At 40.1% G+C, this 16198-nt stretch overlaps 2 protein-coding genes across 3 annotated transcripts in view; one reads left to right on the top strand and one right to left on the bottom strand.

The window, feature by feature from the left end:
* ZFYVE26 (zinc finger FYVE-type containing 26) overlaps positions 1 to 9843 on the bottom strand; it is a 69252-nt gene extending 59409 nt beyond the window's left edge. The window contains exons 1-4 of the mRNA XM_049612600.1: positions 8818 to 9843; positions 8044 to 8320; positions 6336 to 6414; positions 1424 to 1513 (exon numbers count right to left, since the gene is read on the bottom strand). Of these exons, the coding sequence (XP_049468557.1) occupies positions 1424 to 1513; positions 6336 to 6414; positions 8044 to 8237 (363 nt within the window). The 5' untranslated portion in view covers positions 8238 to 8320; positions 8818 to 9843. The remainder of the gene's footprint in view (positions 1 to 1423; positions 1514 to 6335; positions 6415 to 8043; positions 8321 to 8817) is intronic.
* Positions 9844 to 10109: 266 nt separating this feature from the next.
* The window catches only part of RAD51B (RAD51 paralog B), a 572091-nt gene continuing 566002 nt past the window's right edge, over positions 10110 to 16198 (top strand). For both annotated transcript variants that reach the window (XM_049612601.1, XM_049612602.1), the window contains exons 1-3: positions 10110 to 10165; positions 13419 to 13530; positions 15918 to 16031. In XM_049612601.1, coding sequence (XP_049468558.1) covers positions 10152 to 10165; positions 13419 to 13530; positions 15918 to 16031 — 240 coding nt within the window. In that variant the 5' untranslated portion in view covers positions 10110 to 10151. The remainder of the gene's footprint in view (positions 10166 to 13418; positions 13531 to 15917; positions 16032 to 16198) is intronic.

Raw genomic sequence — 16198 nt, 5'->3', positions numbered from 1 at the left:
CCCTGCTCATGCACATGTGTTCTGTCTCTTAAAAAAAAATAATAAATAAATAAACTTGAAACAAACAAACAAACAAACAAATCTTCCCCGTACCTCCAACTCACACAACTCTCCCTCTTTATTGGGCATTCAAAGTACTCAAAATTAGTGCCATCTGGTTTAGTCCACAATTGTGGCATGTGTGTATTAGTCTTTCTCCCTGACTAGATGGTAAGCCTTTAAAGGTAAGCACCTCTACGGGACGCCTGGGTGGCTCAGTTGGTTGAGCGTCTGACCTTGGCTCAGGTCATGATCTCACAGTTCATGAGTTTGAGCCCTGTGCCAGCTTTTGTGCTGACAGCGCAGAACCTGGAGCCCGCTTTGAGTTCTATGTCTTCCTCTCCCTCTCTGCCCCTTCCTTTCTCATGCTCTGTGTGTCTCTCTCCCTCTCAAAAACAAACATTAAAAAAAATTTTTTTTAAGGCAAGAACCTCTACAGTCTCTAATCTGTTTGCAGGGTTAGGGTAGAGGCAGAAAAGAGGATGGAGCAGTAGGTGATTTCTCATGCGTTAGCACCATGCCTATGGACAGTACTGAGGGATGCTTCTTCATTATCTGCTTCTAAGATGGTCACAGGGCCATGGGTCTTTGACCTAATACAAGTGTAAGTCCCTACCTTAAATCCTACTGCTAATATGTATTTAATTAGCTGGTGGCCAGGTCATGAAGAAAATCAGTACTGAGCGTCAGAGCATACCTCAGGCACCTTAGATATAGTTAAGATTTAGTTTGATCTGCCCCCAGAAATTTGTTGTGAGGATTACCACATTCAATGCACCTGTTATAGAAGAGGTATTCAACAAACACTAATTGCCTCCTCCCTTTATATTCCCTATGATACACTGGTGAAAAATTCAAACATCCAGTTTAAATCCAAGTTATGTATTCCTTTCCCATGAAAAGAAAAAAAAAAAAAAACGACACCTTTAATCCCCAGTTATACTTAGTACTTCTGGACAATCCAACTCTAAGAATTCTAAACATTTATTTATTTTTGAGACAGAGAGAGACAGCATGAACAGGGGAGGGTCAGAGAGAGGGAGACACAGAATCTGAAACAGGCTCCAGGCTCTGAGCTGTCAGCACAGAGCCCGACGCGGGGCTCGAACTCACAGCCCTCACGGACCGCGAGATCATGACCTGAGCTGAAGTCGGCCGCTTAACCGACTGAGCCACCCAGGCACCCCCCAACTCTAAGCATTCTAAAATCAGGTAAGTTTATTCCAATTCTGAGCTCTCTTGAAAGGGACATCTACCTAGCTTGGTCTTGCCTGAGAACAGAGTATAGCCAACCTCTTTGGGATCTATCTCTGCTAGATCCTTGGGAGCTGAGCTTATCGAGTGATAGTAACCCTAGGCAGATAGCTCCCCAGCCCTCTCTTACCTTGAGGATGTCCTCAGGAATGTCACTTTGCAGGTCTTCTGATAATAAAAGAAACTCAAGCTTTCTCCGGAAAACACTTGGGAGTAATTTCTAGAAAAATCATAAGAAGGAAGCATAGAGATTAGGCATATTCTTTGTTAACAAATAATATTTCTCTTCAGTCTTATTTCTGCTGCTTCTCTAAGATAAAGCACTTTTAACCACTAAATTCTTGGATATGTTTGAGATGCTTTTTTTTTTCTAAATAAAAACAGCTAATTTGGATGCATATCCCTCTTAAATACTAACATTTAACTCCTACTCTGATTAGCCTCAAATTCCAAGCTTTGCTCATTTCATGTGACTTTTCTGTCATACGAGGTCTTTTTCAAAGAAATGTCCTTGTGGTGTCCAAACACCCAGTCATGAGTAAGCTTGGGAAAGTATGGCCCACATGATCCTCTTTTGGTCCAAACCCATTTTTGATATTCATTATAAGGTGGAAAACAATAGGAAAGAGGAAGAGATCTAATGTTTACTAAACACTTATTATATGCCAGGTACTGTGTGTCATATATTTTTTTAATGTTTATTTATTTCTGAGACAGAGAGAGACAGAGGATGAGTGGGGGAGGGGCAGGGAGAGAGGGAGACACAGAATCTGAAACAGGCACCAGGCTCTGAGCTGTCAGTACAGAGCCCGACGCCAGGCTTGAACTCATACCCGTGAGATCATGACCTGAGCCGAAGTTGGGACGCTCAACTGACTGAGCCACCTGGGCACCCCTGTCATATTTTTACAAATTAAAAAAAAAAATTTAGTTAATCTCTAAATCAAACAAACCTATGGCTTAAATATACATATATATATATATCTTATTTTTTTTAAGTTTATTTATTTATTTTGAGAGAGAGAAATAGAGCGTGAGCAGGGGAGGAGCAGAGAGAGGGAGAGATGGGGGGAGAGAGAGAGAGAGAGGGACAGAGAATCCCATGCAGGCTCTGTGCTGTCAGTGCAGAGTCCAATGTAGGGCTTGATCTCATGAACTGTGGGATCATGACCTGAGCTGAAACCGAGTGTCAGCCATTTAACCTACTTAACCACTCAGGTGCCCCAAGTCTCTATTAAAGAAATTTTTTTTAATGTTTGTTTATTTTTGAGAGACAGACACAGCATGGGCGAGTAAGGGGCAGAGAGAGAGAAAAAGAGAGAGAGAGAGACAGACAGACAGACAGTATCTGAAGCAGGCTCCACGCTCCGAGCTGTCAGGACAGAGCCCGATGCAAGGCTTGAACTCACAAACTGTGAGATCATGATCTGAGCCAAAGTTGTGTGCTTAACTGACTGAGCCACTCAGGTGCCCCTAAAAACAACCTTTACTAAAGATGAAATGGTTAGGAAGTATTTTCTAATTATTTCAAGTATGCAAAAGTGATCCCATCAAATATTTGTTAATGAGACATGCCACCAGAGAAGACTGATGTATGAAAGAAAGAGCCCCTGACTCTTCCTGGACCTGCTTGTTTCACAGTAGCTTGCTTTACCTGGTTCATAAAACTAAAATTATAGTTCCCTTTCTCTAGACACCAATACAAGTAAGAGTAAAATCTAGGACTAATCCTGACAAACTCTGCTTTAAAGACACCTATAAATCACATGGCTGATTAAAGGTTCCAGGAGTCATATTTTTTAAATTAATTTTTAAAAAATGTTTATTTAGTTTTGAGAGAGAGAGAGAGAGAGCGTGAGCAGGGGAGAGGCAGAGAGAGAGGGAGACACAGAATCCAAAGCAGGCTCCAGACTTCGAGCTGTCAGCACAGAGCCTGATGTGGGGCTCGAACTCACAAACCGCAAGATCATGACCTGAGCCGAGGTCGGACACTTAACCAACTGAGCCACCCAAACACCCCTCCGGGAGTCATATTTTACTGTAAAGTCTCCTATCTCAAGCAAGAAGCACCTGCAAGATCGTTTGTGTGTGGGGGGAAGGCGATGGGTTTAGAACACAAGATCATACTCTACTCAAGTGCCATTCATCACGTCACAGGCTAACATGATCTGGTGTGTTTGTGGTGTAAAACCCTATTTCTTCTTACCGCATCCTTCTCTCATGCACCTATGCCATCTGAATGCTTATATAATGCTAATGATTGAAGTTGGTGAAGAAAATTCATGCTGGAAAGCTAAAGGTTAAATTCTTCTATTGAGGACTAAAAGAAAGGAATAGATAAGATGTCCAGACAGCAGGCCTTTGAAAAAAAAAAACCTGGTTAAGATATTAGGACTTTAATCTAGAATCCTAAAGACTCATTAGCTTATAATTATTTTACTGGTGAAAATACTTTATGCACATGCAGGGTCATAAATGACTAACATTTCTAAAACAGGGAAGAATTTGCTCCATGTTTCTAAGCATGGATCTTACTATCAAAGCAAGGTGTGTTCAATGCAGAAAAATTAAAATATGGAAATAAGCAAGTGAAAACACACACATACATGCTCCAAATCTTCCCACTGAAAGAGAGCTTCTATTAATACTGTGGTCTAAGGGCATCCAGACCATTTCTACGCACACATCTCAAATGTATAGTTTTCTAAAAAATTTTTTTCACATAGTACAGTATGAACATCCTTCCATGTCACTGAAAGTTCATTTACCACATAATTTTAATAGTGGCATGATATTTTACAAACAGAATAACCAATCCTATACTGTGGACATGGGAGTTGTTTCCAGTTTTCCTCTATTAGAAGCAGCATGCAGTGAACATCTCTGCAGTTAAATCTTTGCAAACATGCTTCCACATGTAGAGATAAATCACCGCAAGATACAAAGGCAGAAGGCAAAAGTGGATGAAGAAAAGGGAAAATGGAACCGTTTCAAGTAACAATTAAAAAGGAAGCTTCGGACACCAGGGTGGCTTTGTCTGTTGAGTGTCCACTTAGGCTCAGGTCCCCATCTCCTGGTTTGTGAGTTTGAGCCCTGCATCGGGGCTCGCTGCTGTCAGTGCAGAGTCCCCCTCTGTCTGTCCCTCCCCTGCTCGTGCTCTCTCAAAAATAAGTAAACATTTAAAAAGTAAGCTTTTGACAGAAGGTGGGAGACTGGAAAAGGAGAGGCAGCCAGCAAGTCCCCTAAAAGATAAAGGCCACTCTGGGACAGCAACTGGTCTTGCGGAACTATTCTTAAGAACCCACTTGCAATCTTAGTCCTTGTAAAAGAGGTAAGACTCTGAGGTCCTTGCTTAAAGTTTAAACAGTTCCCACAACTGTTTAAATAACTGAGGCACTGAAGCTTTAAGACCAAATGGTCTTGATGTTTGGAAAAACAAGAACTATTCTTAGTCTGTGCTAAGGAGCCATGGAAGTGAAATCAACCACCTAGTCTGGTTGAGCAACTGTACAGAAAATAAGCAACAAAGTAGCCATAAAGTAGGTACATGCTCTTCAGTGAGGGGAAAGTTCACTTGGTTTAACAAATTCCATACTTGGACTAGAAAGATCTTTAGTCAATAACAACAGACATTTTTTCTTTTTCTCTCTGAAGACACTCTGAATATTTTAACTCAAGTTTTCCCTTTTAGATCTGCAACAATAGCTAACTTAATCATTCTGGGCTAATTTTTTAATTTTGCTTCTCTTTTTTTCCCTCTCCTGGCTAGTCTTTTTGTCATTTTTCTTTTTTTAGACTTGGAAAAGCCTGGACAAAAAATACATTTAGATTAGTAATTTCTTGTATTTTTTGATAGCAATGTGGAGAAAGAGAAGTGTCAGGCAAAACTGGAACTAAAAGCAAAATTAATTCTAATGATAGAGGGGAGTAAAGAAGAAAATTAGGCTGACTTACACACATTTACAAAACAGAATTTATGGTTTCTGGCTTTTAAGTCCATAAGGCTAAAAATGTTCAGCAGGAAAAACCAGTAGGCTGGGGATTCAAAGTCAGAAGATCTTGGTTCCAGCCTTAGTTTTGCCAACTAACTTTATGGTGTGACCCTGGGCCAGTCATTTCTTCATTTCTCTTCTGGGTCAGAAGTTCCTCACTTTAAAATCCTAAAGTCTACAGGCACCTGGGTGGCTCAGTTGATTAAGTGTCTGACTTCGGCTTAGGTTATGATCTCCTGGTTGGTGAGTTTAAACCCCGTACTGACAGTGCAGAGCCTGCTTGGGATTCTCTCTCTCTCTCTCTCTCTCTCTCTCTCTCTCTCTCTCTCTTTCTCTCTCTCCCCGTCTCTCTCCCACTCACTCTCTCTCTCGCTCCCTCAAAGTAATAATCTTAAAAAAATTAAAAAAATAAAAATCTTAAATTTTGGGGCTTAATACAAAATTGTCTCAGAGAAAGTCCTCCAATGGATAGCAATTTCTGATAATTATCACATACTTCTAAAAGGCTTTTAATGACAATCTTTCTTTTTTTTTAAAAAAGCACTTCGTTATAAGGTTTCTTTCACTAAATCTGCACACTGTGTTTTTATATTTGGTAACTTTTAGTTTAATTCATGTGGATTATTAAATTATTAATTAATGAGGCTTAAATCTGTAAGCTTTCACTGCACTGGACTAGTTAAAATGAGCTTTTTGGAAGAACAACCAGGTTTTGGCTCAGCCCATTCTCTATTACTTGAGTATTATGAGGTTCATACTTTATTTGCTATGTTGTCATTTTCACTGAGGTTTGCAAAGTTCTGTTCAGGTACAAGACTCACAGTGGTATCTAACAAAATTATATCACCAATGTATGTTGGGGGATTAATGAATAAATTTAGGTAAGGAAACAGCAATAAAAACTCAAGCTATTCTCACTGTCAATACTGAGAGGGGAATATGACAAACCTCCTAATAAAGGAAGTAACAGATAAAAAGGAAATCTTAAAACTACTTCCAAGTTCTTCTCAGTGTTGGCCTCAGAAAAACTTTGAATATAAACCTGCTTACCTTTTCCTGGGAGAACCATTTTTCCAGTACAAGAAACCAGATCCAGGCTAATCTTTGAGGGTTGATGTCCTGTCCACATCTGAAAAATGTAAAAAGAAAGAATTTCTGAACAAAGAGTTTCTACTGACCTTTTCTCTTCTGTGATCCAAGATTTGGATTTCACTGCTCAGTGTGTTTTAAACCTAAACAGGCATGACATTGTACTAATGAGAAATTTTCAAATGTATATGATAGATCAATAAAACTAGAACCAGAACAGCACTAGATTTCATTAAAAAAAAAAAAAAGGAAAAAAGTCTCACCCCTGCCTCTACCTCCCTATCTAGTCTTTATTATTATTATTTTAATTTTTTATTGTTTTTATTTATTTTTGAGAGAGAGAGAGACACAGCGTGAGCAGGAGAGGGGCAGAGTGAGAGGGAGACACAGAATTTGAAGTAGGCTCCAGGCTCTGGGCTGTCAGCACAGAATCTGACGCAGGGCTCGAACTCATGGACCGGGAGATCATGACTTGAGCCGAAGTTGGATGCCCAACAGACTGAGCCACCCAGGCGCTTTTTATTTTTATTATTTTTCAACATTACATAGAAAACCATAAAAAGCAAATCTCTTTAAAGTATATTGTTGAAAACAGAAACTGAGTCAAGTAGTCTTAAAGAAAATAAAGAATTTCATAAAAATTTATTAACTCTAGGCTAAAAACAGGGTTACAGGAATTCATAAGGGTTTTTTTCAAAGTTAGTAATTTAGATAGAACCTGGCTAGAACCCAAATTTAAGGGAAAAAAATCACCTAAGTTTCTACTGTCTATATACTAATGCAATATAATAATAGCTGCCAAAGTAAGGAAGAGTGAGGGAAAGACTAAATAGCACACTTAACTATTATACCACTAGCTGTTAATAGCACTGCCAGGAAGAGCTTCGTTAAAAATTTAGATAGAGAACAGTGGTTGCCAGGGCAAAAGGAGGGTTCAAAATACAAAGAGGTATTCCCAGGAAGTACAGGAATTCTTTTGTGGTGATGCAAGAGTTCTGCAGCTTGATTTTTACTGGTAGTTACATGAGTCTGTACATGGATAAAATTGCACAGAACTACACACATAAAAACAAATGCACATTAAAAAAATGGTGAAAACTGAATAAGGTCTGTAATCTAGTTAACAGTAATATACCAATGTCGATTTCCTGATTTTGATATTGTACAATAGGTATATGAGATATTGCAATTGGGGGAAGCTGGGGAAGGTTACTCTGTATTTTTTTGCACTTTTTGTGAATGTAAACCTTATTTATATAATTTTTAATATTTATATAATTATTTCAAAATAAAAACCTTAAGTAAATTAACTTCCAGTCTTTTGTTACAACTACAACATCATAAGCAAGAAGAGAGCAGCGTTTGCTTTTCTGGAGGCAAAGAAAATGCTTTTCAATTCAATTCCACCATCTACTTTTATGATAATAATCAAGAAATGGTGGTTTCAGGCACACTTTGGTGTCCAGGATTAAATTCTGGTTCAGATGATAATTCAAAGCCAACACCGATTAATAAACATGTATCATAGAGGTAAATTTTCAGAGCATGTGAAATACACTCTGCTTCTGCTAATTCTTCAGAGAGGAGGTGAGAGTAGGTGACCAGAGCCCAAGTATTGACCTTGTGTCTCCCGCCCTGTAACTTCCTGGGAAGAAGAGAGATCCCTTACCTCAGCTGATCTGGACACACCACGAGCGCCTGAAGTATATCTTCCACCTTCTTTGGGATATCCCCTTGTGCCTCGTGTAGCTGAGGTACACATGCCTGTGCCAGCTCCCATTCTCCTCTGCGAAGGCACTCACAGAAAAACCCAAAGAGCTGCTTCTGAGAAGCAGTTTCTTCTTTTCCAAATGGATGATGCATTTTCCCAGCACAGAGTGCAGGGAGATAGAAAGAGATGAATTACGCAGAACACATTGTCAATTTTCTCATTCGTGGAGCACCTCCTGGAAACAATACACACCACATTGAGGAGAAACGGAACGCACTATATTTAGACAAACTAGTAACTACTAGACTGGCTGGGAAAAGCGGGACTTACTTCCCTAATTATCGTTTTATGTTTGATTTGACGTGCTACTATCTTTTTTTGAGAAGTTCCACCTTTCCCCGAGGGGTGGATCCCATCTCTCTACACACATCCAATATTTAATTAAACTTAATAGTCGTATTAGCTCGGGGCGCAGACCCACAAATCTTCTTTCATATTCCCCACTTAACTTTAGACCCAGTCCGGCTCCAAATCCCCAGGTGGTCGCCTCCCTAAGTATGAGAAATGCAGCAGGAACCTCCTTAGTTTGAGCCCTCTCTTAAGGCGGAGGAGTGAAGATCATCAGATGAGTGTGTGTCAGAGCTGGAGGACGGTGGAGATTGGAGCGCAGGGACGCTCCCTACAGGGGTCGTGGTGAACGCCCCCACCTTCTCTGGGGCGCCTTACACTCACCTGCTCCTGGTACCCAAAGCAATAGAGCTTCCAGCGCAGCCATGTTTGAGCCGAGTCAGGTGATAGATCCCATTCGGGAGGTTGCGGGAGGGAGGGTGGGGTGGGACGACTGATAGCGGCTACTCCTATTGGTCAATGGAGGGACGATGCAAATAAGGCGCCATATTTGTTTGGGTCACGTGATGCCACCTCTTCGGACTGGAGAAAGCTAGGACATGCGGAGTCAACCAGCTACCTGGCTGAGGATCGTTCCTTTCAGTTTTGACCACTCCTCTGCTCGATACCTTCAGTTCTGCATTCAGCGGGGCAGGTGGCAGAAATATCAGTGTCCGTTGATTTTTTTCATGTCTCTTTTACTCCATAGCGTTTGAAGTCAGCTTTTACTAAGCGCCCGCCGGTGACAGTGTTTTGCCAGGCCTTCTTCCAGAGGAAGAAGACCTGGATACTCCTCCATTGCTATTTTATCCACTTGGGTTCTGTTATAATCGCAGAATCCTGCGTTCTGAATTCCCATTTTCTGCCTAACTCCATTGATTTATTTGCTCACTTACCCGACAATCGTTAATTGAACGGTGTCCTAGGCCCTACTTCTCAGGCTGAATAAGTTGTAGACCGTGTCCTCGAGTTCACAGTCTAATAACAAATGCAGGTCAGTAATTAGGACACAGTAGGCTAAATTATAAGATAGAAGTATGCACTGAAGAGCTGAGAGCAAAGGACGAGCAAAAACTTTTTCGCAAATACAAAACTGTAATCTGAAACCCAGTCTTAAAGTAACAGTTCCCTTTTACACCGAAACTTCGGTGGTTCCCTTCATGGTCTTCTTAAACTACAGGCTCTTAACGTTTCCCCGTTGTGTGTTTTCAGCTTGAGCAATTTCATTAAGTATTTCCAAACTATTTCACCGCCAAAGTGTGGTGAAAAAAGCAAACCCAAACCAATCCCAGCTCTCTTCCAAACCTCTTCTACTATAGGTGAATTCTTAACTATTCTCTGAAAACTAACATGTCTTTCTGGTCCATTATACATTTTTTTAAATGTAGTGACAAAAAAAATAAAAGAGACAATTCCAAGCAAGGTTTTTCCTGGCTTCATTTTCTCCTTGCAGATGTTTCTTTACCTGATTTTGATAATCATTATGTTGAGAAACTGGGATTCAGTGACGGATTCTGGTGTGAACTACAATTCCCAGCAAGCAGTGGACTCAACCTGGGACTCTTCCTACCTCTGATTGGATATTTCTTTCGAGTGACAGCCCAATCGGCATTTGGGTTGTTGCTTTGCGGCGCTTTCCGCGGGGAACTGTGAGGGGTGGGGGAAACTTTGAAAGTTGGATGCTACAGACCCGGTACTGCAAAGATTCGTGTCGGGGGGCATTCGGGGGGTAATGGGGTGCGCTCATTATTTCCTGCCCCCTCTCTGGGCCCCTTTCTGTGTTATTACTTTCGGGGTAGCGGAGAAAATCTCTTTGGTCCAGTACACTCCCCCCTTAGGCCTGAGGCATGATAACGGGAACTCCGCCGCAAATATGGGGGCTCTTGGCCTTTTTTTGTGGGGGATGCTGGAACTGTGTTCCTTGCTGGAAGAAAGTTCTTTTTAGGGGATTCTAGAGTGACGTTTTCGCCTCTTGATGCCCACCTCCGCCCTCCCATTTGCCGGCTGTTGGGGAGTCTCGGCGGGGGAGCCGGTCCTTAAGGGAACATTGGGGTCCGCTCGCCTTCTGTGGTATTGAAGAAGAGTGGTTAAAGCGTGGAATCTGGAGTTCTATGTCTAGATTCGAATGCGGACTCCACCATTTGCTAGCTGATAGACTTCACGCAAGTTTTTCAACTCAGTGCCTCAGTATTCTTAGTCTGTAAAAGGGGTCAAACATCGGAAGCTCTTGGAACAGTACCTGGCACGTAATAAGGGTCCAATAAATATTAGCTATTATCGTTACTTACAAACAGTTTTCACTGAACATCTTTCATGAGGATTTTTACTTTGTTGAGGAGGAAAGGTTTCAGCCTTCAGGATGGAATATCTTCCCTCACCCCTGATTATATGTGTGCGCACACACACAGAGCAGGAATTTAACAGTCTCTGGTGGAAGAAACAAGCCGTAATAATACGTTAATAAGATTATGCAACAAATACGTATAAAGTATGATGAAAACACTGGGTTGGAAGAGATTGACTTGGGGACAAGGTTTGTGCAGGAAAGTCGGAGTCAGGATGGCGCTTGTGTAACCTACCAATATACAGTATTGTGGCTGGAGAGCGGATGAAGTGAGGCAACAAATGATGTTTTGCTGACAATTGATATGGTAATGGTTGTTAACCTTGAGCTCTGTGTGTCAGGCACCATCCAAATCTTCTAACCTTCACTACATTCCTTTGAGGTAGATATTTGAATGACCTTTGTTTTACAGATGAGGAATTGAAGACACCAGGAGGGGGAGTAGCTGCCAGGAAGGCAGGATCTGGGCCTTGCCATCAGATGTATGGATGAGAGGGAAATGAGAGACCAGTTTATGAAGGGTCTTTATGTGATCTTAAGAAGTGTGGAATTTATCCCGTGCCCTAATGGTCCCACGGGTAGTTTTAAAGGATGACAGTGACAGGATTGGAGCAAAGTTTTAGGTAGCTACCTCCGGCAGGATTGGAGCACTGACCTAACTTTCGCAGACCAGTTTGGTGCTTCTTCGTGGCACATTTAAATGCCAATGACGATACTTACCGTGTGACTGTGATAATTTGTGTATACATCTCTTTTCATCTTTTACTGTGAGTTCCCAAAGGGAAAGGAATATGTTTAAATGATTCTTTACACCAGAGCCCAGCAGCTCAGCAGAGTGTGTGATTAAGAAAGGTCTCCTGAAGGAGCAAAAATTTTTTTTTTTTTTTTTTTGATGGTGCAGGGAATAACAAGAGGCAGCATGCAATAGTGCAGGCAAATGATGGGAGTGGCCCTAAGAAGGCTGAGATAGCAGAGTTGGTTATTGTTAAACAAGTCCGGGTAGTTTGGGTTCTTCTTTTTGATTGAATGTATCAGCCTATATGGTGTTATTGCTCAGAACTACCTGATCTATAAAGACACTAAGAAATGATACAGCAGATATCACTTGGTAAACTATTTAGGAAACGAATCGGTACAAATTCCCACTGAGAGAAATGAGAGGGATGTATTTTGTGCTTATGAGAAGTGTGTGTGTGTGTGTGTGTGTGTGTGTGTGTGTATGTGTGTGTGTGTGTGTGTATGCGCATATGCATAGGCTCATGAATGTGAGAGAAAGTGGGAGAGAGGGAAGGAGAGAATTAATTTGATGCAGAGAATTTAGATTTTATGTAGAAATTTGGGCATAAACAGGTTATCTACATTTTCAGTACTATGTATTTTGTTCCAAAATGTTACTCCTTTTCTGTTAACAATATTGCTTTATCTCCTGGAACAATGGAGTTGCTGTTTCTATTCTATACAGAGGGTATCTTGTCATCTCAGCGAGATGCACAGCCTCTTCTCTGCATGTGTTATGAAAGGAATCACAGTGATTGTGTTCTAGCTCATTGAAGGCACATATTTCATGAGTCTCATTTAGTCTTAGGTTCAGCAGTAAGAGTGAAATTTCTTGCATGTGAGAATGTGAGCAGCTAATACAAAAAAAAAACCCCACACATTTCAGTTTGTAATTAAGACCTGAAATAATAATATCTCGTTTGATTCGGAGGTTTGTTCCGGCTCATAGAAAAAGGAGAGGTTAAATATGATTATGGACTTGTAGTAGGGGTATACTGGTTAAGAGGATAAACCTTAGAGTCACTCCCTGAGTTGAAATTCTGAATCCACCATTTACTTTTTCTGGTGACAATGGAATAGCTAACATCTAGGGTTTAGTGTTCTCATAGGTAAAAATTGGGTCAATAATCAACCTTCCTTATAGGGCTATTGAGAAGATTAAATGTTATAATTTATATAAAGCTTTGGAACAGTGCCTCCTGTACATAGTAGGTGCTCAGTAAATTTATTGTTACAGTGCAATGAAAGTAAAGACTTTTTTTTTAAAGTTTATTTATTTTGAGAGAGAGCACATGAGCAGGGGAGGGGCCGGGAGAGAGAGAGAGAGAAAGAGAGAGAGAATCCTAAGCATACTCCATGTTGACAGTGCAGAGCCCAACGAGGCTCCATCTCCTGAATCGTGAGATCATGACCTGAGTCAAAATCAAGGGTCAGATGCTTAACTGACGGAGCCACCCAGGTGCCCTGACAGTAAAGACTTTCTAAGGAGTGCTGCTTGGAAATATTCCTTGAAAGTTAATTATACATCCAAATAAAATTTATAAATACATTGAAAATCTTAAGATGCTATGCAAATGTGAAGTGATATCTTTATATTCATGTAATAAATATAAAAGAATTGTGTGAAATGCACATTCTTATGTTGTCTTGTTTGTGTGCATGCTCGGTAGACATAGAAAGATTCTACTGCTTTTATTTTATCTGTAATATTTTAAATACTATACATTTCATTTCACACAGGAAGAAGCTTGAAGAATTTTTTATTTTGTAGTGTGTTTTGGTAGCCTGTCTACTATTGCTTATGGTATTTTCTAATGCTTTTCAGGGTTCTTTTTCTGCTGCATCTTGAAAGCATGGGTAGCAAGAAGCTCAGAAGAGTGGGCTTATCACAAGAGCTGTGTGACCGTCTGAACAGACATCAAATTGTTACCTGTCAGGTAAAATTTATTTACTTTCTCACTAAGAAATTTTGAGTACAAAAATTTTTTTAAATTTTATTATTTATTTTTTAAAATTTGCATCCAAATTAGTTAGCATATAGTACAACAATAATTTCAGGAGTAGGTTCCTTAGTGCCCCTGACCCATTTAGCCCATTCCCCCCTCCATTAACCCTCAGTTTGTTCTCCATATTTATGAGTCTCTTCTGTTTTGTCCCCCTCCCTGTTTTTATATTATTTTTGTTTCCCTTCCTTTAGTTCATCTGTTTGGTCTCTTAAAGTCCTCATATGAGTGAAGCCATATGATTTTTGTCTTTCTCTGACTGACTAATTTCACTTAGCATTATACCCTCCAGTTCCATCCACGTAGTTGCAAATGGCAAGATTTCATTCTTTTTGATTGCTGAGTAATACTCCATTTTGTGTGTGTGTGTGTGTGTGTGTGTGTGTGTGTGTGTGTGTGTGTACATACCACATTTTCTTTATCCATTCATCCATCAATGGACATTTGGGCTCTTTCCATACTTTGGTTATTGTTGATAGTGCTGCTATAAACATGGGGGTGCATGTGTCCCTTCGAAATAGCACACCTGTATCCCATGGATAAATGCCTAGTAGTGCAATTGCTGGGTCGTAGGGTAGTTCTATTTTTAGTTTTTTGAGGAACTTCCATACTGTTTAACAGAGTGGCTGCACCAGCTTGCATTCCCAGAGTACAAATTAATATTAAATATACCTTAATAACTCTTAAACCTGAAATATGAAAATTTAACTTTCTAAAAAAAAAAATGAATGATGGTGCTTCTCCATAGGCTATTTTAAAATAACAGGCTACTTGGGGTGCCTGGGTGGCTCAGTCGGTTACAACTCTTGATTTTGGTTCAGATCATGGTTTCAGAGTCTTAAGAATGAGCCCCTCATTAGGCTCCTGTGGGGCTTGGTGCTGGATGTGAAGCCTGGTTAAGATTCTCTCTCTCTTTCTCTCTCTGTGTCTCTCTGCCCTTCTGCTGCTTGTGCTCTCTCTCTCAAAAATAAAATAAAATAACAGGCCACTTAGGTTGTATTTCCAAATGTGATTTCATTTACCTAAATTCCTATACTTTTGCTTGGGTCAGGGGAGAATGCTTATGGCATAATGTGAAGTATACTCGTGCTATTTATTTGGGATTCTAGAGAAGTTTCGTCCAATTGAAAGAAATTTTGCAGTTATATGAGAAATAAGACTCAAATGAAGAGACAGTATTCAAAATGGGTAATGTCTCTTGCAAGCAAGAGAAATTAATAGAATCCTTATCAATGTAATGAGAGAAATGTATAAAGCAGTTGTTGCATTTTAGGCACAGTAGTGAAGCAGCTCCCTCTTAGGAGGTTAAATAAGTTTTAACATTTTTTGTTTGTTTGTTTGTTTTGTTTTTAATGTTTATTTATTTTTGAAAGAGAGAGAAGGGGGGAGGGGCAGAGAGAGAGGGGGACAGATGATCCGAAGTAGGTTCTGTGCCTACAGCAGAGATCTGGATGTGGGGCTTGAACTCACAAACCATGAGATCATGGGTCGAAGCCAGATGCTTAACTGACTGAGCCACCCAGGTGCCCCTAGACTTAATGTTTTATATTAGGATTTAATCCTTAATAAGACATTTTCAGAGCATACTACAATTTAAAAAAACTGCTTTGTGTATTAATGGTATTTTTGGTTCCTTTTTTATACATTTAATAATCCTCGGGGCACCTGGGTGGCTCAGTCGGTTGAGCATCCGACTTCGGCTCAGGTCATGATCTCACGGTCTGTGAGTTCGAGCCCCGCGTCGGGCTCTGTGCCGACAGCTCAGAGCCCGGAGCCTGTTTCGGATCCTGTGTCTCCCTCTTTCTCTGACCCTCCCCCGTTCATGCTCTGTCTCTCTCTGTCTCAAAAAAATAAATAAAAATTAAAAAAAAAAAAATAATCCTCATGTTCATACTTGGAAACACTCTTAAAAGTATGAGATTTAACATTTCATTCCATAGTCTGTTTTATTGTCTCTATTAAATACTTTTCCTGAATGCTGTCATAGCTCAGTAAGAAACTCATTTCAACCTGACACTTCCTGGGTATTTGTGCCTAAACTGCAGCACAGGGCAGTGTTTATATACACCTGGGTTGGAGGCTGCTGCTATGTGAAGTTACTTGGTGTGACCTCTGGTATATGCTAACTGAATTAGAGAATTAGAAGATAAGATTATATCATCATATCTTTTAGTTAAGTCATACATGGGGGAAATACTATAAGGAATATATAAATCTTCAATCTGCAGTAAATTATGGGCAGTGTCCATTGAAAGTTTCCTTTTAATTCCAGTATCTTTGTTGCACATATATTTTAAAATATTCTTTTTATGTCTCTCTAGGACTTTTTATGTCTTTCCCCACTGGAACTTATGAAGATGACTGGCCTTAGTTATCGAGGTGTCCATGAACTTCTGTGTATGGTCAGTAGAGCCTGTGCCCCACAGATGCAAACGGTACATATACATATATACATATAGATTTATATATATTATGTTTTGATTATGACTTATTTTGAGATGATCCTTTATCTCATTTAAAATGTTTTTTTGGAGATGAGGCAAAATTAAAAATAGATATGAACATCTCAAAAATATTGATTCTTGGGGCACGTGGATGGCTC

The sequence above is a fragment of the Panthera uncia genome (assembly GCF_023721935.1).
Source record: "Panthera uncia isolate 11264 chromosome B3 unlocalized genomic scaffold, Puncia_PCG_1.0 HiC_scaffold_1, whole genome shotgun sequence".
In the NCBI taxonomy this organism is placed as follows: domain Eukaryota; kingdom Metazoa; phylum Chordata; class Mammalia; order Carnivora; family Felidae; genus Panthera; species Panthera uncia.
Note: the sequence above shows the minus strand (reverse complement) of the source record. Positions and strands in the feature narration are given on the sequence as shown.